Source organism: Rhinolophus sinicus, chromosome 14 (genome assembly GCF_057876585.1).
Source record: "Rhinolophus sinicus isolate RSI-liver-muscle chromosome 14, RSI-T2T, whole genome shotgun sequence".
NCBI classification, from domain to species: Eukaryota; Metazoa; Chordata; class Mammalia; order Chiroptera; family Rhinolophidae; genus Rhinolophus; species Rhinolophus sinicus.
Window position 1 is genome coordinate 57,725,071 of NC_142514.1, and position 25,593 is coordinate 57,750,663.

The 25,593-nt window shown below is 34.0% G+C and overlaps 1 protein-coding gene across 2 annotated transcripts in view; it reads left to right on the forward strand.

Annotated features, from left to right (window-relative positions):
* DNAJB4 (DnaJ heat shock protein family (Hsp40) member B4) overlaps nt 1–11,210 on the forward strand; it is a 36,212-nt gene extending 25,002 nt beyond the window's left edge. The window contains exons 1-3 of one of the 2 annotated variants that reach the window (XM_019743353.3): nt 952–1,346; nt 7,555–8,123; nt 10,021–11,210. In XM_019743353.3, the coding sequence (XP_019598912.2) occupies nt 1,136–1,346; nt 7,555–8,123; nt 10,021–10,254 (1,014 nt within the window). In that variant the 5' untranslated portion in view covers nt 952–1,135 and the 3' untranslated portion in view covers nt 10,255–11,210. Of the gene's footprint in view, nt 1–951; nt 1,347–7,554; nt 8,124–10,020 lie in introns of those variants that run through there. The other variant, XM_019743354.3, reaches the window with a different exon arrangement.
* The last annotated feature ends 14,383 nt before the right edge of the window (nt 11,211–25,593 follow it).

Consider the following 25,593-nt stretch of genomic DNA (forward strand, 5'->3'; position numbering starts at 1 on the left):
ACAATGATTTATATTTCTAATTAGGAAAAATGTGTTTTTAAAAGAAAAAAAATATTTCTCATATTACTGCCCCATAAATAGCATATCCAGATTTTAAGGTGATCCAGTTAAGGTCTTGTAAGAAACATGAGTATTTACTGTCCGTAACCTGATACTTTGCTCCTATCTTTCCTGCCACACAACAGTTCTTTAAATAGTGACCATAGGAATGGGGGTGTCTCATTCTGTTTTAGTTGAAGTAACTAAGATCAGATCTGACGATTTCACAAATATTAGTTTTCCATGACTATTAACTCTTGAATACTACAAAAACCTAGTTAAAATCATTAGCTAAAATCATATTTAAGTCCTTTTTTAAAAGATTGCTTTTGAAGTTTATGGTATAGCCTTTTTACAATGTGAAATTGGTATATTGACTTCCTGGTATATTTAATTGATAGACCCCAGGAATTTTTTTTTAATGACACAAATTATTTGAAAATTTTAATTTAAACCATATTTTAGTATTATATGTCTTACATTTCAATAACTGGAAATTGAAATGAAAATACCTAAAATAAGTTCAAGGGTACTTTTATTTGTATAATAACTTGAACTGATTTGAACATAGGCTGCTTAATGGCTATAATTATTTCTGTTGCTTTTTCACCTAGAATGGAGTAAAAAAAAAAAAAGTGTAGTTATGACATTCTATGCTGAAATAATTGGTTTCTCAACCTACTTGGCTTCTTAAAAAGGAAATAAAAATGGTAGAGCCAAAAGGAGAATGAATAGTTAATCATGGAGGAGGAGAAAACCTAGCTCAGTACTTTGACTAGAAGCAGCTGGGGAAGTGACGTCCTGTAGCATTTGCTGTTCTAGAAAGTACAGAGACACGTAGTGAAAATGGGAGGATCTAGAAGGAGGCCGTCTCCTGTGTAGTGTATATTTATCTGTAAGTGAGCTGTTGGGGAAGGAATTAAATACGGAGACGCTGTCTGCTTGCTGCCTTACGACAGCGAAGCTGAATTGCTGATTTGCTTTAACTTTTAAATTACCTAGCTCGGTTTATTTTTTAGAGTGTGTGTACTGCTAAGACTGGGGACGCTGTTTTCTTTCACAAAGGGAAATCTAAGTTCATTTCAAGGCATTCGAAATGGGGAAAGACTATTATTGCATTTTGGGAATTGAAAAAGGAGCTTCAGATGAAGATATTAAAAAGGCTTACCGAAAACAAGCCCTCAAATTTCATCCGGATAAGAACAAATCTCCTCAAGCAGAGGAAAAATTTAAAGAGATCGCAGAAGCTTATGAAGTATTGAGTGATCCTAAAAAGAGAGAAATATATGATCAGTTTGGAGAGGAAGGTAAGTATTCTATGAATATCTTTCTGTCTCTCCAACTGTGTCTCTTTTTTCCTTTCTCCCTCAGCCTTCAGGTCATTATTAAATTCTCAGACGTATTAATAAAAGTAGAAAGATAAATAATGGATAAAAGCAACATTTCATTTCTGATCATATGAATATTTCATAGCTGTGAATGAAATGGACTTCTTCGCCTTTTATTTAGACTTTGGCATTTTCTAATATCCATATTCTACCTTTAGATTTATAATGTTAACATTGTATATTTGAAAAGAAACCTTAAATTCTCATACACATTAATGAAGTGTGTCAAAAGTCTTATGCAACCTGTTTTATTTTTTGATGAATTTTCTACCCGAAACAATAAGAATACTTCGGTCACTTAAAATCTTAAGATTGGCAGCTTAGATTCTGGGTAGTTTATATTTTATTCACAAAATCAAAAGAAGTTTTTTGCCTTTGAATAGCAAAGCTAGTTTAGATTGAACAAGACAGAGTCGTCTCACTGAGAAGCAGAAGGCCCAGGCATTTAGCTCTCTAGTTGTTTTTGGCATTCCGCCTGGAGAGGAAAGAATTTTCCTGATGTCATAAAATACCAGAACAAGTTTTTAGCTTAATTGTAAACAGTAATTGTGTGCCAAGAAAACGAGATCTCAGAAATACAGTTTTTGACCTAAAATGGACACCTAGTTAGCACAATTATTGATGTAGGTAACATTATTTCTTCTGAAATTTTACTATCTAGGTATAGAGGAAAGCATGACAACTTCCCTTTCCTCTCCCCTGCCATACTTTTGTTTCTTGCATTGTGAGATCAGAAACTAGTTGAATCCAGTAAATAGGATATTTTAAGATCAATCATCCTTTTATCATTCTGGATTTTAAATTAAGTTTGTCCATCTCCATATAAGTGTAGCTTATAGAGTATATTTTAAATTGCTAGTTAACAACAACAAAAAATACTTTTAATTCCTACAGGTTCAATTTTTAATATCAGGACTAAGTTATTTTATTATTTTCTCCCCAAATGTTCTCTTTTAAATCACTATAGTTATGAAAACTTTTTTATTTCTTTGCTTCCTTTATTGCATTTAATGTTAAAATTTTCTAATTAGAAATAGATCCTAAAATAAAAACAGTGAGTGCTCATTTTGAGTTAAAAAATTAAATTTACATAAATGGTGATTATGTGTTAAGGGTTTTTTCTTTTTCTTTTCTTTTTTTTTTTGAGTTGCCAAAAATTGCAGTTTTTGCTGATGGCTTTGTTCTGATGGGGACCTGCAGTGTCAGGTTCTTATAAAGTAAATACTGAAAAAGGCAAATACTGAGCAGTTCAATCCTGCTTGCTCCTATGGCCATACTACTCAAAATACTATGATTTGGTTCATCTCAAAAGCTAAGCAGGATTCTCAGATACTAACAGTATAGTACTCTTTCTGAAGAACTTATTTTATAATTTAGTAAAGCAATCCACAAATACAAATTCCCATGGAAAAGCAGATACTCACTGCTTTAATCTACATCTCACTGATAGCTCCAGTTCATATGACTAAGCCATAGGATTCAAGTGTTTACTGAGGATATTTGTCTTCAGAATTTTCAAGTCACCAAATGATATATTTTTCTTGGTTTAACATTACCTTTTAATAGTGTTTTTCTTGAGTAATGTTCCTCCAGTTTGATTTTTACTGGTTATCAGTGAGTGATTTAAAAAAAAAAAAATCTAAAGCAGGATCATCTATGTACCCTGAATCTCTTTTTGTTCTTGACTCAGATAATTTATATAAGCAATAGAGGTAGTAGTGAGGGGAGAATACTTTCTTTACGTTTTTAAATATGTTATTTAGAAATATCATTCTCTAGTCATGTTACTTGAAAATACAGTTAAATAAAAGTTACTGTATTTGATTCTTTTTTAGAAATTAGTCTTCCTTTACAGAAAAGCATTATATTTATTTGCCCTTTATTCAGAATGTCTCATTAATTCTTCTTTTTAAAAAAATCCCCTTTAGGTGTACTGTGAAAATATGGGAGAGTATTTTTTCTATTTGCCTTTCATGGATTTGTTTGTGCCTGCAGACCTGGTTCCATTGCCCTATGGGTTTCTCTAGCAGTACAAAGCACTGAATTTTATGATTGGAGTTATTACTAATTTACCTGATATACTTTTATTTTTTTTTCAATTATTACACTCTGTTTGAAGGCCTGGGACAGTGGGAAAAAGAAATCATGAACTGAGAAGTATATGAGTTCAACATACTGTATTCTATATTTAGGAACTAAAGAGAACCAGTGATCCAGTTTATTCATGTTTAGAAAATCTCCAACATCCACAATTTTAAATGCTGTGTTTTTAAAAAGTTGCATGAAAATGCAGCTTTTAAATGATGTTTTAAATTTACTGTATGACCCAAGTTCCACTCCTAGGAATCTATAAAAGATAAATGAAAATACAGGTCCACACAAAGACATGTATGTGAATTTCATAGCACTATTATTTGTAATGGTCCCAAACTGGAGACAGTCTGAAAGTACCACCATTTGGTGAATGGATAACCAAAATGTGGTGTGTACACACACACATACACACACGCACACACAGTGGAATACTACTTAGCAATTAAAAGGATTGATTTAATGAAACATGCTACATCATGGACGAACTTCAAAAACTGCTAAATGAAAGTCAGATGTAAAAGACTACATATTATATGATGCCATTCATATTAGATGCATGGAAAAGACAAATTTGTAAAGAAAGAAAGCAGAGCAGTGGTTGCCTAGGGCTAGAGGTAGGAACAGGGATTAGCTACAAATAGAAACTAGAGAACTCTTTGTGTTGATGGAAATGTTCTGTAACTGGATTGTCGTGATGGTCACACAACTCTACAACTTTCCTAAAATCATTGAATTGAATATTTTCAATGGGTTAATTTTATGGTATGTAATAATGCTATTTTACAAAACAGAAACTTTCTCCCTAGTTGACTCACTTAGAAACAAAAAACAGAACTATAGAAGTTTAAAATTAGATTTTGAACCAGTCTCCCCAAAATGTTTTAGGTTTAGTTCTTGAATTGTGCAATGGATGTCAACACAGTTTGTTTTAAAAGACCTTAAAAAATTCTTTTTCAATAACACATCTTAAAGTAGTCCAGTTCTCTAACATTTCTTTATGTCTTCTTTTTCTGTTTATTGTTTATAATGTAATGACTAAATACTGAAAGGTAGTATTTATATGATGAGACTTTTATTTAATATATTAATCTCTATACTAATTTGCTGTTTCAGTTCTTTATTTTTTAATCAACTGGATCTCTTTATTTACTATGTATTGCTAATAATAAGTATATTAGATTTTTGTGACTCACAACTGTTTAAAGGATCTTATTATGCTGGTAACTCTTAAGTCTTGTTATAAATCTGGATTTTTACATATTGGATCTCTTTAAACAAGAGTTGTTAGGTCTTACAATTTTTTCGTTGAAATCCTAATTCTTCTCCAATGCTGTTTCTTTTGATAAGCTTTTAGTCAACTAACTAGTGGAAATCATTGTTATGGATAGTATCCCAAATACATGTTTGTTTTTGGATTGTAAATTTGTTGGTTGTTTTTTAAATAATAGCAGTCTTTTTTTTTTTAATTGGGGAATATTGGGGAACAGTGTTTTTTCCAGCACCCATCAGCTCCAAGTCAAGTCATTGTCTTTCAATCTGGTTGTGGAGAGTGCAGCTCAGCTCCAAGTCCAGTTGCCTGTATTCAATTTTAGTTGCAGGGGGTGCAGCCCACCATCCCATGCGGGAATTGAACCGGCAACCCTGTTGTTAAGAGCTCACACTTTAACCAACTGAGCCATCCAGCTACCCCTAACTAATAGCAGTCTTAATAAAGCTTAGACAAATGTTGATTCTAGAGTATATTCCTTGATCACAAAGTGATGATGGCGTCTAAGGAAACATTTTGGATGGCAGAGGGAATCCAGTTGAATTAAAATTTTCCATGAGAAGTTGAAATGTATGTAATAAAAGAGTTGACCGGCACGGCAAGTGCTAGGCAGTGATACTTGCGTAATAATTCATATTACATTGAATTTTGGTAGGATTTCTCAGTCATTAAAGAAGTCTTATCCTTTATCTGAGCAATGTAGTTGACTAGTGTCAAGGAAGACTTCACAGAGTTCCATTGGAGGCTTTTTGTCAGCTTTGATAAATGTCACTTTACATACTGTGAATCTTCTCAGGCACTCTGTAATCCTGATTGAGTTACCATTTTTTGGCAGAAGAGAAAAAAGGTTTTAGGGAAAAGCCAAACCCATGAAGTAATAACTTAAAATACTATTCTTTTTATGAATCCATTATGGATTCAAACATTTAGGTTTTGTCTTGTGAAGGGTTAGATTGGATAGGCTAATCTACTCAACTTACTTTATTAACTGTTAAATTATTACTGTGTTTGTGGAATAAAAGATGAAATGATTGAAATAATTTAATGGTTTAGTCACGTTGGTCATGACTTAGAGTTATATACATAGCCTATTATTTTTTAAACAATTTGTCACTAGCTTTTCTTTTTTTTTTAACATTTGGAGTTATAACTATACCACTACAATTTAATTAAAAGATGTTTTGGATGAGCTGCATGTTAAAAGTTCTTGTCCTGCTTGAATTTGTTATTCTGTTTCTACGAGGAATATCCCTAACTGCTATTTGGATGTATCATTCAATACATATATTGACAATTTTCAGATTATTAGATTTCTCTTGGTTTCTCCAGATTTCTATTCATCAATGAAAGTCAAAGTTTAAACATCAGCTGAGACTGTTGGGTGAAGTGGAGTACATGTATACGTTTTGATGGAAGTAGCCAAATAGAATAAGACATGCAAAACTAAGTCTCTTTGAAAGCAGGCTGAATGATTACAGTAGATTTTTTTTTTTTAATTAAATCTCTCATATGTGTATGTGTGATTATATTTTATGTTGCTTTTGCTTCTGCATCTTCTCTATCCTGACACTGAAGACACCTTTTAAAGTTTCCATTTAGGAGACTTTAAGAATTAATTCATTCCCTTTATTCAGTAAACATGAGGGCCTATCATTTTTCAGTCCTGTGTGCATGTGCAATGCAGAAATGAATAAAATGTATTTCCTGTCCTCAAATTACTCACTGTTTGAACATATTAGGATCTCTTAGTTTGATCTCTTAAATTTTTCAGTTTTACAATTTTTAAATTCTGTTCCTGTTTGTTTCTTTTGTCAGCAATGCCCATAAGGCTCATTTGAGAACGTTTGTTGATACTGTAATGATATTAAATTCTTCTCAGTATTGGTTCCTTAAAAGATCACTATACTATTGTTTTGTGGGTTTTAGTGGTGTCTTTTTTTGGTACGTAGTAGAAAATGATGCTTCAAATACATAATCTCTTGTGAGCTACCTATTAATTGAGCCTTAGAGAACAGGGTTAGAGTCACTAACTTGTGTTTGAAACAAATTGTCTACAATAGGCAGACAACTGGTCCAAAGGCCTTACACATTATGAGGGTTTACAGCTCTTAATTTCAGTCTCTTTTTACATGCTGTTGAAATTAATGCTATCATATGGTATGCCTAGATAAACAATTTTGTTATCTGGGATAGTGATAACAATATTAGTGTCTAAAAAAACATTTTTCATAGTATTAGGATTTTTCAGCCACAGAAAGAGTTCTGTTCTAATTCTTAAACAGTAAAAGATGATCTGAAATAAAATTTGTTGGTATGACTATGTTATTTTATATTGTTGATTGTTTTTGGTCATTGATGATAATGGTACTTAAAGATTTAGGTTATGCATTTTGTATTGATTTCTCAAGGCCTTTCAATTGACATCTTTTAAAAACAAATTTATGTACTTCAGGTTTTCCAACCAGTAGATTATGAGATAAGAGGTTCCTAATTTTTATTTTCTTATTTACCTGTGAAACAGAGATTCAGGAATAAATTATCATCAAAAATGGGGATTTGGAGGAAGAATTTGAAGCTCAAATTTTAATTTAGGCTGGAATGATCAGAAGTTACGTAGCTGTTCTGTATTTAGTTAAAATAGCACTTCTGGCCAATATTAATGATTACATCCTAAGTTAGTCACAGTTTATTAGTAATACAATTTTTGAAAGTTTAACTTTGAAGAGTTGCAAGCTTTATTCTAATCCTGTTTGTCTCTTCATTTAGGGTTGAAAGGAGGAGCAGGAGGTACTGATGGACAAGGAGGTACCTTTCGGTACACCTTTCATGGCGATCCTCATGCCACTTTTGCAGCATTTTTTGGAGGCTCTAACCCCTTTGAAATTTTCTTTGGAAGACGGATGGCTGGTGGTAGAGATTCTGAAGAAATGGAAGTAGATGGAGATCCTTTTAGTGCCTTTGGATTCAGCATGAATGGATATCCAAGAGACAGGAATTCTGTGGGGCCGTCCCGCCTCAAACAAGATCCTCCAGTTATTCATGAATTGAGAGTATCACTTGAAGAAATATATAGTGGTTGTACCAAGCGGATGAAGATTTCTCGAAAAAGGTTAAACCCTGATGGAAGGAGTTACAGATCTGAGGACAAAATTCTCACCATTGAGATTAAAAAAGGATGGAAAGAAGGCACCAAAATTACTTTTCCAAGGGAAGGAGATGAAACACCAACTAGTATTCCAGCAGACATCGTTTTTATCATTAAAGATAAAGATCACCCCAAATTTAAAAGAGACGGATCAAATATAATTTATACTGCTAAAATTAGTTTACGAGAGGTAAGTTAGGAAGACCTAGATTCTGAAACGAAACAATCATGAATTTGATCTAGGGAATTTAAATAATAGCTAACATTTATTTAATGTTTGCTACACTTTATTTTTTAAATTCTCCTAGGTACCCCCTGAGCTGGTACTCTTATACCTCTTTTATGGAAAAGATTGTATTTTCTAAGTTTAGTTACCTATACTGACAACTTCATTGCCAATTTTAAGTGCTAACTGGATTATATACTATGAGGCCTAAGGTTTCCAGGAGGGAATTCCCGCCCATTCTCAGGAATTTTTTTCGCTTTCCGGTTCCCGAATCCCGAGATATAAACTGTTTTCTGTTCTCCACAATGAATCGTTTCCACAAAGTGACGGCTGATACTACCAACCACCTGGGTTCAAGGAGCCGATTTTCCTGATTTCCCAACCAACTTTTCTTGGGATACTGGAAAGGGAAAGCGAAAAAAATTCCTGAGAACAGGTGGGAATTCCCACCTGGAAACCCTAATGAGGCCTAATACTGGGTTAACTCTACTCTGTTTTTACAAGTATGGTTTGAGATCTGCATTGTAATCTCATTACCATATTTCATGTATAAGATTTTTTTCCAAAGTTGTTAATTTGTAATAATAATTATATAACAAAAAGGTATTAAAAGACAAAATAATTTATAAGCATACTAGCTTAATACATGAGTTCTTATTTGTTGTATTTCTAGGTACTATTTCTCAAATGGGACCATAAGCTTGCAAATATGGCCATGTCAGTTCCCTCCTTAAAAATCCTTAAGTTATTCCACATAGTGAAGTCCAAACCCTTTAGCTTAAAATAAAGGATCATTTTTAATCTGATTTCTACCCATAAATGTATATTCATTTCCCTAAGTTTGCTCTATTCTCATCTTGTATATGTCTGTGTCATTGTCTGAGCTCTACTCTGTGGAACACTATTGTTCCTCAATCTTCTCAATACTAGCTACTACTGGTCCAATGCTTAACTCAAGCATTCTATACTCCCAGAAGCTAAGGGGGTAAGATAGGTGCAAAGACTTCTGCACATAGCCATGCGCCAACATTGTACTGTATTATAATTACTACCGTGTTTCCCCAAAAGACCTAGCCGGACAATCAGCTCTAATGCATCTTTTGGAACAAAAATATTATTTCTAATTATATATTTAATTATATAATAAATATTATTAATTATAGTAATAAGACCAGGTCTTATATTACATAAGATCCAGTATTATATTATATTATATTATATTATATTATATTATATTATATTATATTATGTAATGTAAGACCTGGTCTTACAGTAAAATAAGACCAGGTCTTATATTAATTTTTGCTCCAAAATACGCAGTAGAGCTGATTGTCCGGCGAGGTCTTATTCTGGGGAAACATGGTAGCTTGCTTCTGTATTGCTTGTGCGTTTCTTGAGGTGGGGTCTGTATATGCTCAGCAGGAATGTGTGGCATATGGTAGGCACTCAGTAAACGTTGACTAGAACAATAAATGTATTCCTTGTCCTAACATTGTCCCTCCTACTTGTTCTTTCTAGTCTTGAATTTCTCTCTCTCCTCCCATTTCATCCCTGCATCTTGAATGTTGTTATATCAGCCTCAAACTATCCATTTCATGCCAGGGCAATGTGGAAGACATCCTTTACTTCTCTTTTCCTTTTCCTTCTCCGTCTCCTTTTCCTTCTCTTTTTTCTTTCCTTCTTTTGTAACATGCCTGATTATGCATGTCCCAAAGGGAATTTCTAATGGGGAAATAGTCTTATAATTACTGATCTTTTGGAAGTTAAAATTTTACCTTAGTGGTATCATCCTACACTTGGTAGTATTTTTGTTTAGAGTTTAAAATTTTGAAGTTTGTTAATTTTATTTTGTCCATTTTAGGCATTGTGTGGCTGCTCAGTTAATGTGCCAACAATGGATGGAAGAATCATACCTATGGCAGTAAATGATATTGTGAAACCTGGAATGAGAAGAAGAATTATTGGATATGGGCTGCCGTTTCCAAAAAATCCTGACCAACGTGGTGACCTTCTAATAGAATTTGAGGTGTCCTTCCCAGATTCTATATCCTCATCATCCAAAGAAGTACTTAGGAAACATCTTCCTGCCTCATAGAATAAAAAACTTTGTTATCAAATATTTTGATAAGGCACTGAAAATATAAAAAGACTGGCAATTTACTGATGTAGATGTGAATTCTGTATAAAGATGTGTAAATTATTTTGAGGGTTCATTAAATTGCATGAACAGAGACGGGTCAAATTAATAGGCAAAAGGGATTTTTATAGTTAGAGATGAAGAGAAAACCATTCACTCTGTTTTATTTCATTTCTCCCAAATCAGAAATTTTCAGTATTTAAAATTTGTTTTTGTGGAGTTAGTAGATATATTTCTAATAAAGTACTAGACTATCCAAGTACTTTATTTCTTATATCTTTACATTGTCAGTAACGGTAGGTTTTCATTTATAATGAAAATTTTAATTCTTAACTAAACTATACATGTGATATGTATTTCTAGAAAATAAAAACCTAAGTCATCTGAAAATGTGATTAACTAGATTTAAACCACCATCTAAAATGCTGCTATAGGGCTGGTACCCATGAAAGACTATCCTAATGCATATGTTTCACCATTTTGATTTTTAAAATATGCTGTAGCATTTCTTAATAACGTAGTTGTAATGTTCTTAAGGCAGACCTTTTCTTCATAAAAATGAAATTAATGGCAATTTATCTCCTGTGGAAATCCCAATTGCCTGAATTACTGATATTTTAGAAATAGGCTGTTTTTAAAATGCCATATGTAATTTTATGCAAGTTGACTATATATCTTGGACTTAATAAATTATATGCACATTTTATTGTCCACTAGTTTAAAATAGTTTGTTTAATAATAAATGTGTTTTTAGAGGAAATGTTGTTACTTGGAATTAATTTTCCAATTACACAGTCTTCTATAACTTACTCATAATATGCTGTATGTACCTTATGCAATTTCCCTAAAAAGAATAAACTACCACTGTGGTGTTAAACCAAAATATGGGGAAAATAAACACTAACTGCTGCTTATGAATGATGTTGCTACTACTTGTTATGAATATATATATATATATATATATATATATATATATACACACATATATGTATATATATGTATGTATATGTATATATAGTACTTTTTCATATGCATAGATTGCATTTCTTAGGTGTTTTAATTTTTTAAATATATTTATGTTTAAAAATTGTTTTGTTTTCTGTTCTATAACTATAGGGAGAATGTTTTGAAACAGTGTATGGTTCAAAAATAATTTTCACGATAATATACAAGGTATACTGTATCCTATCAAATTCTATTTTAGCAAAATATGAAGTCTTCTTTTAGAAATTCAATAAATAGGTTGCAGTCAGCATATACAGATTTATTAAGATAAAATTCACATGCCTTAAATTTACCCTTTCAAAGTGTACAATTCAGTGGTTTTAGTATATTCACAGAGTTGTACAACCATTCTCGAATTCCAGAACATTTTCATCACCCCCAAAATAAATCCCATATCTATTATCATTCTCTCCCCATTCTTCTGCCCCTGACAGACACTAATCTACATCTGTCTCTATGGATTTATCAATTCTGGACATTTCATACAAATGAGAGCAAATGATATGTGGCTTTTTTTATTTGGCTTCTTTCACTTAGCATAATGTTTTTAAATTACATCCATGTTACTTTATATATCAGTACTTCATTCTTTTTTATGGCTGAGTAATGTTCCATTTTATGGATACATCACAATTTGTTTAACCATTCATTAGTTGATGGGCATTTATGTTATTTCCACTTTTCAGCTATTATGAATAATGCTGCTATGAACACTTTTGTACAAGTTTTTGTGTCCATACTTTTCAATGCTGTTGGGTATATACCTAAAATCGAATAGCTTGGAATAACCATGCACTTTACTTGCAAATGGAAAATACTTGAAAATGCCAGAGAATTCAGCTAACCATACTTATTATTCCATCTTAACTTACAAATGATTTATAACTTTGTTTGTCTGAATGACAGTTAAAACTCTTTAGGGAAATATGAACAACATGAAAATTTGCTCACAGATCTGAAGAGAGAGAGCTGAAAAGCAACAGAGTGGTGGGTATGGTTTCTACTTTAAACCCACTGTCATTTATTGAAATTTTCTTGATTAAGCATTTACTCCTAAATTAAAGGATTTATAGATGTACTATATGAATAATCTTTGGATTATAAAATACTTTTTTAAAGTATAGAATTATTCTAGTAGTAAAAAATTAATTTATATTGGTATATAAAAAGAGTATACCAATATCTTTCTTGTCTTAAAGGATACTGATAATGCCTTAGCATAAAGTAAGTGCCCAATTTTTATTTGTTGAATGGCAAATTAATGTTAGAGTTTTAGTTTTCTTATTTATTTAAATTATGAAAGTACTTTTGATTTTAAAATGTTCTCTTTAAATTCAACCAGGTTCTTGGATACCTGGAATAGTTTTGAAATACTGTAGATCCCAGTGAGCTAACTGATAAAGATGTTTACCTTTCTTGCCTACAAGAAAAACCACAAGTTGCTTGTGTTTTTTAGCTGGGATGTTTTTAGGCAAGATGAGGTGTCACCGACCCACCACTCTCTGTTGTGTTACATAAACTACTTCACACATTTAGTTCATTTGCCCTCCTGCTTCTGAAAGCATCTGAGTTTGTGACCCCTCCTTTAATTTTTAGCTCATCATTCCTGCCTATGATGAGCCTTTCTTGGGGACAGGAAATTGAAAATGCTTTTGCTTGTTTATTTTTCAGAAAGTATCATTTGACTAGTTATGATGGATAAAATAAAATTAATATATGTGATTGGACTCAGTAAATGGTGTAGAAGTGATTATCCTCATATTTCAAGGTCTATTTAGTTAATCTCACCGCATTAAGGGCAAGCATCATCCTTAATCTAATAACAATGTTTATCTAATAGTGTATAAAGTCGTGTACATGCACTGCCTATATATTTGGCTTTCATATAGAGACATTCCACCCTCTCTTTATCGAGAATTATAAAAAGAAAAAGTAAGTTGGTACTTTTAAATAATAGCTTAATCAATATTTATTTGAACAGATGTTTTATTGATTAAATAGTTCAACCTTTTTTCACATTTTTTTCTGTGATTATTTTTTAGTTCATAAAATTCATAAAACTGTCGGAGCTGGAAAAAATTTTAGAGATCACATTTTCTAGATGAAGAAGTAAAGCCAGAGAGGTTAAGTGACTTGCCTGTGGTTAAAGACCCATCTGATGAGGGAATTCTGTGACTTCTTGTTTCTTATTCTCACTCAGTTTTCATTTTCCCCCAGTCTGCTATGATGTCCCCTGTTGCTAAATTTCCAAGATAAGGTCAAATTTTGACATGCATTTGCCTATTTCTTTGTGTAGTCTGTGTGATTCAGCACATTTAAAATTTTTGAGTCATTTATCAACATGTGAATATAACTTTATAATTTGATGGTGCTAGTAGCTAGAAAACTTTTGAAGCATTAATTAGAAAGCCAGCTACTTTTTTTAAAAAGGGAAGCGATGGCCTAAAGTTAAAATGGATCCATCATTAATTTAAAGAAAAAAATGTTCTCCAATGTTATTTTCAAAATGCTGTAAGGCCACAACTGAGCTTTTAGATAAACTATAAATTAAGATTTTTTTTCAAGTGAAATTACTATCCAAAATACATGAAATATTGTAAAAAGAAAACGGAGAGTGTGATATGAAGAGGGACAGCAAAAAGAAAAACAGGAAGAAGAAAAGCATGCAGATTTTGAGAAAAATTGGTAATGGGTAATAAGCTCTACAACCATTTGCAAATACAGTAATCAAACAAAATTAATTGGTACATCTTCTCTGTAGCTTTTTGAATTTTGATTTATGTGAATGTAGTTCTTGAGCCATTCTTACAGATATAATTTTAAAAAGAGGAAAACGAGTTTGGATTAAGAAAAGGAGACTAAAGTGAAGGGCAGAAGAAAATGAGAAGCTTTGGATGCAGCTATAAACGTGAGAAATAAAACCAGAGGCAAAGAACTCCATTCCTGTTTCTGTTAAAGGGATGGCATTGAGATGAATATAAAAAATATGGACAGGGAGTACTATTGTGACATTATGTTGTAATGGGAAGCCTGTATTAGAGAAGAGCTTGAGAAATATTTAGTTATGTTTCTCTAATACAAATTACACAATATTTTTAATCTCAAGTATGTACTTCGCATCTCTATGATTGGGAATGGAGGGGTCCAAGAGATGGGATTAACTGAGAATCATGAGATCTGAAAAATATGAAACATTTGGAATGAGGTTAGATTAATTTTTTTCTTAATTGCCTTAATATTCCTATTATATGTCTAACAAAGCAAAAATAAATTTCTGAGTATCTTACCCAAGCTGTGAGAATGGGAGATCCTGAAAAGTTTCTAGTGAGCAAGGAATGGTAAATCATACAATATTTATTACTTGTTAAATATATAGACTATCATTCTCTTTATTTAATACAATCTTCATTTAAATGAACCTAAAAACCGACTTCTTAGGGTTCTGCCTAAAATATTTTTTCCCATAACAAATTCCTCCGCTAATCATTTTCCTACCACAATGCTTTCAGAAACATAACCCTCTCAGATGGGAAAATTATATTTTACTGTGGCTTTTATAAATCATATTCCCTTCCTTATTAAAACAACCTTGAAGATTGCACATCCAACTTCAGAGTAGTAATTACACAACAGAATAGTTACACATTGTATGCCTTTTATTCCAGAATATTTAATGCATAAATTTTGGAGGAAATGATTCCGATGTTAAAATTGGAACCCTGAACTGATAATGGGGCCTTAGTAGTATTTAAAAATTGGTTGCTGGCTTATATGGGTTTATTTTCATCAAGTTTGAAGAGGATAACATTGTGGCATTAATTCTAGGTGTTCAAAGCTGGTTTAGTATTTGTAATTTCTCCAGTGCAGCATTGTTCTCAGTCACCTCCTTTGCTCCATTACTGGCAAATATATTTCTATGTTATAGTCACAACAAATACACATATTGTTTTATACAATGGCTTTTTAAATCAAGAGAAAGGAGAAGCATTATGCATACACCGTCTTTTATAAATACATAATTACCTTTATCAGTGCTCTTCGTTCAGATGGATTTGAGTTAATGTCTGGGCCACTTGTTTTCAGCCTTTAGAACTTCTGTTAGTATTTCTTATAAGGTGAGTATACTATCAACAAATTGTTTTTGTTTATCTGAAAATATCTTTATTTTGTCTTCACTTTTGAAAGATAGCTTTGCTGGAATAAAGGATTCTTGGTTGGCAGATTTTTTTCTGTGAGCACTTTGAATGTGTTGTCCCATGGTCAGGCCTCACTTATTTCTGGTTATAAGTCAGCCGATCTTATTGAGGTTCCTTTCTAAGTGATGAGTCATATTACTCTTGCTGCTTTCAAGATTTTCTTCCTGTCTTTGGCTTTCAGCATTTTCACTCTGATGTCTGTGGATCTCTATACGTATCCTATATGGCATTTGTTGAGCTTTGTGGATATATAGATTAATGTTTTTCAGTAAATTTGGAAAGTTTCCAGCCATTATTTCTCCAAATATTTTTTTCTGCTTCTTTCTTTCCTGTCTTTCTGGTACTCTCCTCTCCTTCTAGTACTCCAGTTTTACATATATTGATGTGCTTAATGGTGCCCCACGTTTCTCTGGGGCTTTGTTCATTTTTCTTTTTCCCCCCCTCTCTATTCTTGGGATTGCATAATCTTTGTAAATTTATCTTCAATTTTCCTAATTCTTTCCGCCAGTTCAAATCTACTGTTGAGTCCCTCTAGTGGATTTATCACTTCAGTTATAGTCCTTTCAGCTCCAGAATTCCCAGTTAGTATTCTTAAAAATAATTTCCTTTTACTGATATTCTCTATTTGATGAGACATTATCATCATATCTTCTCTTAGTTTATCATGGTTTCCTTTTGTCTTTCAAATGTATTTATAATGGCTACTTTGAAGTTTTTGCCTGTAAAATCCAACATCTAGTTGCTTCACAAGCAGTCTCTTTTGCTTTTTTTTTTTTTTTTATGTATGGATCATACTTTTCATTTCTTTGTTTGCATGTCTTATAATTTTTTGGGGGGAAGGTTGGGGGTTATTAGGCATTTAGATAATAGCAGCTCTGGCTACTGGTCCCCACCTTCTTTTAGGACTTGTTGTTATTTACTTCCTTAGTTACTAGCTAAAGTATTTCAGTGAAGTCTATTTCCCCCTGTATAATGTGAAGCCCCTGATGATGCTCTTCAGAGGATGCAGTTGGGTATGCTTACAGCGACCCTGCAATGACAGTGGTTTTGGCAAGGCTCTCTTTGAGTGTCTCTTTCTGTTAAGCTACACTAATTATTAACCTATATCCTCTTGTTTTCAACAATGCCCTTGGGCCATAAATTACAAACGTCAAATCAAATTAGGTCCTTTGAGTGGTGGAGAGTTCTGACATTTTTAGATTTGTTCTGACCCCAGCAGGGCTCTTCCCATATGTCTCTTTCCTCTTATCTCTCTGGCAAACTAGTGCTGGGGGTGGGGGGTGGGTAGGGGCAATGTTCCTCTTCTTTCTGAGTGACACCCCTGCTTTAGGAGCTGAGTGTTGGGTGAGTGGGAGGACAATTTGAGAGTATTCCCAGGTCTCCTCAGCTTGTCTCTCAGAACATAGAATCCCTTCCCCATGAACCAATTATAAGGGCACTGAGGGCGCCAGTATTCTCAGTAGTGTTTTGCCCAAGGTAGATCCACCCCAATAGAGGGCGCTGGAAGAAGGAATCCCAAAGTGTCCTTCACAGTCACCTACTAGAACAGCCTCAGCCACAGTTAACTGGGGTAGGATGAGAAATGGTGAGCCTCTGTCCTTCCCAGGAAGATAACCCTCTGAGTGGATTATATAATAGCTCCACAGTTTGACAAACACGGCTAGGTATTCTCATAAAGATAGTGATTGACAAAATCGAAAACTTCACTCTCAGTTCGTCTAAATTCACTTTCAAACTATTGACTGGAAGGTTTTAACTCATTATTTGATTATTGGAACAGCAGTAGATACAGCTCTTTCCTGGTCATGAGACAAATTTTAATAATAAAAGGCCATTACTATTTCAATTAATTTATAGATGGAGTTCATTCCTCTCACTCCCCCAGGACTTAAGATATTTGTACATAAGAACATAAATTTATATTAAATGTACATGTTAAAGGCTCATATCAGTTGTGACAATAACATTCGGATTTCTTTCAAATTCCGTTTATATTATTTTAGCAAAGGAATTAGTTGGTAACATTTTAAAAATTAAATTTACAAACCAAAGACTTTATGATGATCTTACATAAAGAGATGGGAGTTATAGTAAGAAACATAGAAATGTCTTAAATTTCTCATTAGATTTGTTTAGATTAGTGCAGAATGTATTTGAACGAGCTTAATTCTGATGTGTTACTATGCCGTAATTGCAAGAAACATAACTTTTAAATGAAGCACATTCTTTAAAAATGTTTTAAATTTACTGTTTAAAAATTTAATTCTGCTTGCCAGTGTCATAACCATTCCTCTCAGGATTATATATGATGAGACAAAGTACCATCAGAAGTGTCTGACTGAAGTCTATTTTCACATTATTTCTTAATTTTATTGTCATCATTAGTGACCACAAAAACAACGCAGGGAAAGGTATGTTTCCCAAGTTGTTATATTCAGTGGTTTTTATTTGTAAGCATTAAATATAATCTTGATGTTTTAGGAGACTGTACATAGTATGTATATGTAATCTGTCAGAATTCATAGACCTTTGGGTAAGTGTCCTCTTTATTAGTGTTATTTCAGTCCAAGGTATGCTTCTGGGATATAATTAAATGGGCCACATACATATATCGCTAAGGCAGCAGCCAGTAAATTATCTAATAACTGTTCTTCTAAAAAATTAGAAATTATTAGAAAATTAATTTGCATTAAGTGGTGTGTGCATATACAATTTCCAAAGTCATAAAAATATATTTTCAGCAAAACGAAAGTTTATTCTTTTTTCTAGAAAAAAAATCAGAGTACTAGTTGACTAAATGTATTGGGAAGATATTAGCCCTATTGGGTAAATCATCACACAGTGTATTAGAATTCTCCAGAGAAACAGAACCAATAGAAATGTGTGTGTGTGTGTGTGTGTGTGTGTGTATAGTGCGCCAAAAAACAAAGTACACATTTTAAGAGATGTTATCTATGTATTACTTTTCGAAGTTGAATTGAATTATGGTAGCAATGTGTAGTATGACATTTGCTCAAAAGATGGCGTTAATCAAATGAATGTTAGCATCATTCATAGTATTACAATTTTAATACACTTTTTTTCCCTTTCTTCAAATGTGTATACATTTTTTGGCACCCTCTGTATATATACTGGAAGTGCCAAAAAAATGTATACACATTTTAAGAGATGTTAACACCGGTCAGCGTTGCTCAAGCAGTAGTTTGCCATAATCAGAAGTTTCTGGATGCTGCTGGTAACCACTTTGAGCACCTCTTGTAATTTCAGAAGTCAAACGTGACTTGTATTCATCTTTTGTTATTGGTATGTATTGAGTATTACAATTTTAATAGTTTTTTCCTTTCTTAAAATGTGTATGAATTTTTCTTTTTGGCACCTTCTGTATATATATTAGGAATTGGCTCAAGTAGTTATGGAGCCCAAGAAGTCCCATAATCTGCCATAAGCAAGCTGGAGAACCAGAAAAGCCAGTGGTATGATTCAATCCTAGTAAAGAGCTGACAAAACTGAGGGTCCCTGGTGTATGTCCCAGAGTTGGAAGGCCCTAGAACCAGGATCTCCAATGTCTCAGGGGCAGGAAAAGCGGGACGTCCAACCTCAAGGCGAGAGAGAGCACAATTTGCCTTTGCCCTTTTTGTTCCACTGTAGCCCTCAATTGATTGGATGATGCCCACCTACTTTGGTGAGGGCAGATCTCTTTTCTCAGTCCACCCAATCAAATTTTAATCTCTTCCCATAACTCCCTCACAGACACACCCAGAAATAATGTTTTGCCAGCTATCTAGGCATTCCTTAGCTTAGTCAAAGTGACACAAATTAACCATCATATATAGTGAACGCTTAAATCATGTTAATATTGTAAAGAAGTATGCTGCTTATTTCCCACTCAGAACACAAAAGGAAATCATAGTTGTTTTCCTTTGAAATCAAGCTCCCTTTCTGATATTCAATCCTAGAAAAACTATTGAGCTAGATGGAAACAGAGGGAACTCGTAGAGATTTAGGCTGTCTTGAATTTGTCAGGGATGTCAGGGTTGATGGGTGGCAGGCTGGTGAGGCAGCAGAGAGAGGATTAGTTGGAGGAAAGCTTGTCTGCTCTTGACTCTCTCCTGTGTTGTCTTGTGACAGACGTTATAGGCAGCTTCACTTCTGAAATTGGAAGCAACAGCCCAGGTTACAGATGCTGAAAACTGCAGAGTATTACTGGGGCAATGCAAGGCCTTGGTGTTAGGAAGTGTTGGTGAAAACAAATGTAGACTGACTGGTAGTCCTTGGCTATTTATTCCTCCTCCTCTTCCTTTTAAAGCCCTTGGACTGGTGAATCAGTTCTCCCAAGGTGCTTCTCACTAAGGATTTAAAGGTAAAACTCTGACAAAGGAGTTGCCTAATGGATAGCAGCAAACCAGAATGATCAATAGTGTTTCGGCACAAGACCAAAACTCAGACACAGACACAGTGGTTATGGGTGGTAGAGGGGTGCGGGGGGGGGGGGGGGGGAGGAGGTAGAAAAAGATAAAGGGAGTCAAATACATGGTGACGGAAGGAGATTTGACTTTGGGTGGAGAACACACGATGCAAGATACAGATGATGTGTTATAGAATTGTACACTTGAAACCTATATAATTTTATTAACCAATGTCACCCCAATAAATTTAATTTTAAAAAGTAGTGTTTAGGCTGTACGGGGGGGGTGTGGGGGGGCGGTTTCTGTGCTCTTGGGCTCCTCCCAAGACCTTAAACTCACTGATTCTCTCGTCAATTTACATCATCAGCTAGAGTAGCTATAGGAATGTGGCCAAAGTGAAGATACCAGACATTTTTCTTCCATGCAAAGTGGACAATCACGGCACTGTCCAAAGTTCTGCACACCTGAGGGCATTTCCCTTCCCCATGTGCTTCAGGGCCACCCCGGGTGGGATGTAATAATGCATTTCTGGCTGGTGCCAGCATACTGTGCAGACCCAAGCCTCTGTTTTTTTCCTCTTTTATTATTAGTCTTTACCTGGTGTCAGTCTTGCCATATAATTTCTATTTAATGGAATGCATTGTTCTATTAAGTCCATTCATGATGGACTGCCATTTCAACTTTATGATTTGGTTGACCGAGTAACATCCAATTTACGAAATGCAGCTCAGGTTGCATAATCACTTGGTATCCCATCATCAGATCTTGAGTCTCTGCCAGCACCCGTCAAGTCAGGAGCTTTCTTCAAAGGGAAAATGGTTGTTGGCAGTGGAGGACGTGCCCTTACTCCAAAAAACTAGGGCTTTGCACTCTGATTTCCCTATTGGGACTTATCATATGTCCATATATATCTATATCTGCTGCAATACATCAGATAACCTTGAGCTGAATTTTGAAAAGTGAGCAGGGGGCTAGCAGGCTGCCATGTCAGGAAAATTCTTTCTAGAAGTATCATGAGCAAAGGGCAGTAGTATTTAGGGAACTGCCAGCGCATTAACAGGGCTAAATTATAGGGTTTGAGTGGGGAAAGAGGCAAGGAAATAGGTGGGGAACTGGTACTAGATATATGCTATCCTCAGGTATTTGTTTTTACCCTATAAGCAAGTGGTTCCCAAATTTAGGGTGCATCAGTCACCGGGAGAGGTTGTTATCACATGATTTGTGGGTTTGGGTTGGGATCTGAGAAGACTCTGTATTTATAAAAAGTTCCTGGGTGATGCTGATGGTGCTGTTTTGGGGACCACACTTTGAGAACTACTGTTGTAAGCAGGAGAAAACAAGCGGTTTTAAATGGGGAAGTAACACAATCAGATTTCAGTTTACTAAAATCATTCATAGGTGACGGGTGTGGCAGATGGTAGGAAAGATAAAGCACTGGAGAAAGGAGACCAGTTGGAAGACAATCAAAATGATTGTGTTAAGAGATTATGAGGGCTTGAGTTAAAGTTAGCAATAAAAATGGGAAGGAGAAAACTAATTTCAACAAATATTTAACACTTATTAAATGCCAGATACTATACCAAAGTATTTTGTCTTGAATTTTTATGGCACGCTGGGTCTTTAAAAAAAAAAAAAAAAAAAGTTAAAGCTAAAGGACAGCCAGAAAAAAATGAAACAAACAAACATAAAAAACATTGGAGATCCTATGTTTTTTAGCAGAGAAGAAAGTGCTACAATGGCAGAGGATGAAATAGACATTCTTTGGAGGAATATATTTTAATTCTCAGAAAGAAAATGTCTGTTACAAACTTAGAATCAGAGATCAGCAAAACTAAACCATCTTCTATTTTAAAAACCACAGGATGGTAAAATTTTAATTTTCTGTTTAAGTAGGAATAATACATTTTCATCTTCTAAATGGTAACTGATTGATAAAAAAGTTAAAGTAGCCCTTAATCTTCCTCACTATGATGGAGAAACTGACCTAAAATGGTTCCCTGCCACGTGGAACTGACCTAAAATGGTGGCCCGAGCGGAGAGAGAAGTCGCCAGCCTAAGCCCCAGCGCTCTTCCCCATAACCCCCTCCAAGCCACACCCCAAGCCAATCACCAGACGACACCTACCCCTTCTGCAACTCAAGGAAGTCCCCAACCCATAAAAACCTGCTCAAAACCTTGCTAGGGGCTCAGTCTTTGGGAAGGATCTCGCTTGAGCCTGCCGGAGTAATAAAGATGACTTTCCTAACTCTCTGAGTGTCGCTTGGGTTCTTTCCGGTCCTGGTATCCATAACAACTAGACTTGGTCTTCTTGAAAACAGACTTTTCTTCCCTAGCATTTGGGTTAGGTCTTGTATGAAAATATTTTCTCAATAAATGTTGGATTGAATTTGTGCTGAATAATTTATAATAGTAAACACTTTGTGGAATTTATTTGTTAATGTTTTATTTAAGGAAGATGTCCAAGAAGGCAGATAATGCAAATGTTTTTGAAACACAATAGGTTGAAACAATTTGGAAGAAGTAGATTTAATATTTCTGAATTAAAGAAATATTAAATACAATGTATCATAAAGATAGATTGTTTGTTTCCCAGTTTAGTTTAAAACTTGAAATACTCATTTGCTAAATAAATGTATTTCAGGGTTTGATTTAATGAGCAGGTAAAAATGTGGTGATTAGCATAATCAATTTTTGAAATTTCCTATTATACTTTAAAATGATTGGATTGGAAGTGATTTTTAACATTTCTCATAACTTACGTAAACCAACTTTTCTTGATCCAAAACATTTGGAATAAAATGTTCTGATTTATTATTTTGAATAATTAAACATATACCATATTCAGACGGCCTATTTTCAAAGTTTGAGTACAATGAAATATGCCACATGAAGACTATTATCAAACAGAACATGTACTTGATTCAGAAAATACTAGGGGATCTTACAGTATGTCATTCATTTTCATTGTGAATATCTATTGTGCAATAATAACTAGTATTTCTTAATCATTTACTAAGTGCTAGGTACTATGCCACCTGATCTATAAATGTTATTTTATGTAACCCTTATACTAACCATAAGAAGTAAATATCTTGAAGTACAAAAAAATTAGCCAAGAGAGATGAAAAGATTTGCTTAAAATCAGTCTACTACTATTATATAATAGCATGATGACTTGAATTAGATCTCTTAATCCCAAACCCATGCACTTAATTGGTATCTTGAACAGCTTCCCTGGTTTATAACAATTGTGGAAAGCCTAGGAAATGATATCATTTCTGTATAACATTCTCTTATGGTTCATTTTTTTCTTTTATATGTATAAACTCACCATTTCTATTTGTTTACTTGACTTTTGAAAGGAAAGGGGAAAGCAGGATGCCCACTTAAAAATGCCATTAGAATCTTCATGTAAATCAACATTCTCTGCATACAGTGTGTCAGAAATAAACTTCATCTCTTTCTCTGCTAAAATTACAGTAAAACATGAATTGTTGTTTTAAATGACTGAGGTTATATTACAATGATTAGTTTTCAGATCAAAATCTTAATTTAAAAAACTTTTTGGGTAAATTCAGTTGTTTAATTTTAATAACCAAATGTGGCAAAATATTTTTGGAATACATTTACTAGTATAATTTTTTCCAATGAAACAGAGGGACAGAAGGAAAAATATTTGGCCATGCTTGAGAACTTATCATTTGCATGTATTTCAAGTTTAAAATAAAACAATTGGAGACAATTATTACCAGCTAATGACTCTCAGGTGCTGACAAACTGTCACCTTTTCCCTCAGCAAATGGAGAGTACAGTGACACCAGATTTCATATTTTTGATATGTAATATCATTACTTCAGAATTTCTACTAATTTTTCCTTAAGGAAATTATATTTCATTTTGTCTTTGCTATATTTTGACCTTAAAATCACTGTGATTATCTTCAAAAGGTTATTTAGTTTATTGTTTTCATTGAAAATATTTGTTTTACTCTAGCTACTATTTTGGGTTCTGTAGGAAGAAAATTATTTATCCAACTCTGAAAGAGTCATCAAAGACTTATATGTCAATTAATTACTATTTTCAGTTTTGTATACAGTTTTTGAATGATGAAAATATGTGACTTTTGAATGTGACGGCTTTCTGAATACCATGCAGCCCAACTATATTTGTTATTGTAGAAGAACTTATGTTAAATTAGCTTACTATTCACATCTGTTTTTGTTTCTGTACTGTTTTATGCACCATAACATTGGAGATGCAGAGTAATTTGGACTCTGCCAGATGGTTTCCTCCAAGTATCCATGGATGAGATAATGTATGTAAAATACTGAGCAGTAAGCCCACACACAGTAGGAGCTCAGTCAACACCTACTTGTTATTACCGATTGTTAACTGCATTCTTCCCATTATATCACTTCACCTTCTTTCCCTCTTCCCATTTTCCAGTTCTCTATTTCCAGGTATTCCTAAAATAATTTATTTGAATTTCAGCTAAATAAGCGTTATTTCCTTGCCCACTTGTCATCTTCAGTTGTTCACTGTTGCCATGCAACTATAAAACATGCTGTCTTTAGTTCCAGGGAAAATTGCTCATGGTTTAACAAATCATGTGTTTATTTTCTTCCAAGTATTTGCTTACTGGATACATACATAACTGGGGTGGGGGAGGGGAAGGGTGTTGAGGCGGGTGGGCCATTTGAGTTTCTTCAGAAGTCCTAATGTTACATGTAATCAGAGGCTACATTTGCTGAGAAAAACAAGTTAGTAAATTTATCTTATGATTTATTTGATGACTACATGTTTTCTTATAAACAAGGTAATATTATTTCTTTTGGCAGATACATTAGCTGATATTAATTTAATCCTAGTATTTTTTTCTATGACTCACTCATATTTGATTTGATAATTGATACTTTTAGGCTGATTAAAATAGCAAATGTTACTGAGTGGAAATACTGTAGATCAATAATCTGAGTTGAACTGTAAACCTAGATGTAAAGTGAAGACTTAATACTTTTGATTAATTGTAGTTAATTCATTTATCTTAGGTAGTAACAAAGGTGGCTTTATTTTATACAATCATATTTCCTGATATCTATTACATACATATTCTCATTATGTGAGAATCTGGAGAGGATACCCAAGAGGGCTATGAAACATGGCTTCTACTACTGTAGGGGATCAGAATGAGTCACCCCAAGATGTGCCTTTGTGGTATGTGGATTGTCTTGAGCTAAGGCAACCAAGACCCTGCAGGTCCAAGAAAAAGCTCTGCCCTCCACTGTTGCCTTACAGCTGCCAAACCGTTTGTTCCCCCGCGCTCTTCCCAGGATTTCACAAGGGAGTGCCTCAGCAAACTGAGGCCCGATGGAGAGATATCGGAAAAGCTCCTTTGAGGGGCAGTCTCAGCAAACTGAGACCCGATGGAATTATATCGGTCCCTCCCCTTCAATGGATTCCTTGGAGATGTGCGTGTGTGTGAAGGCAAAGTACAAGATGGAACACAATGGGAACTTTCGGAAAAACGGCCAGCAGGCTACGTAACACACAGATCTTGAGATTAACAACCTTTCACCTTTTTTGAAGTTAACCAATAAAAGCTATGCGTTGGCCCGATTTGGGGCTCCGTCCTTGAAGCTTGAGTCCCTTGGCCCCGCTTGCACCCTAATCTTGGCTACTGTCTTTTCTTA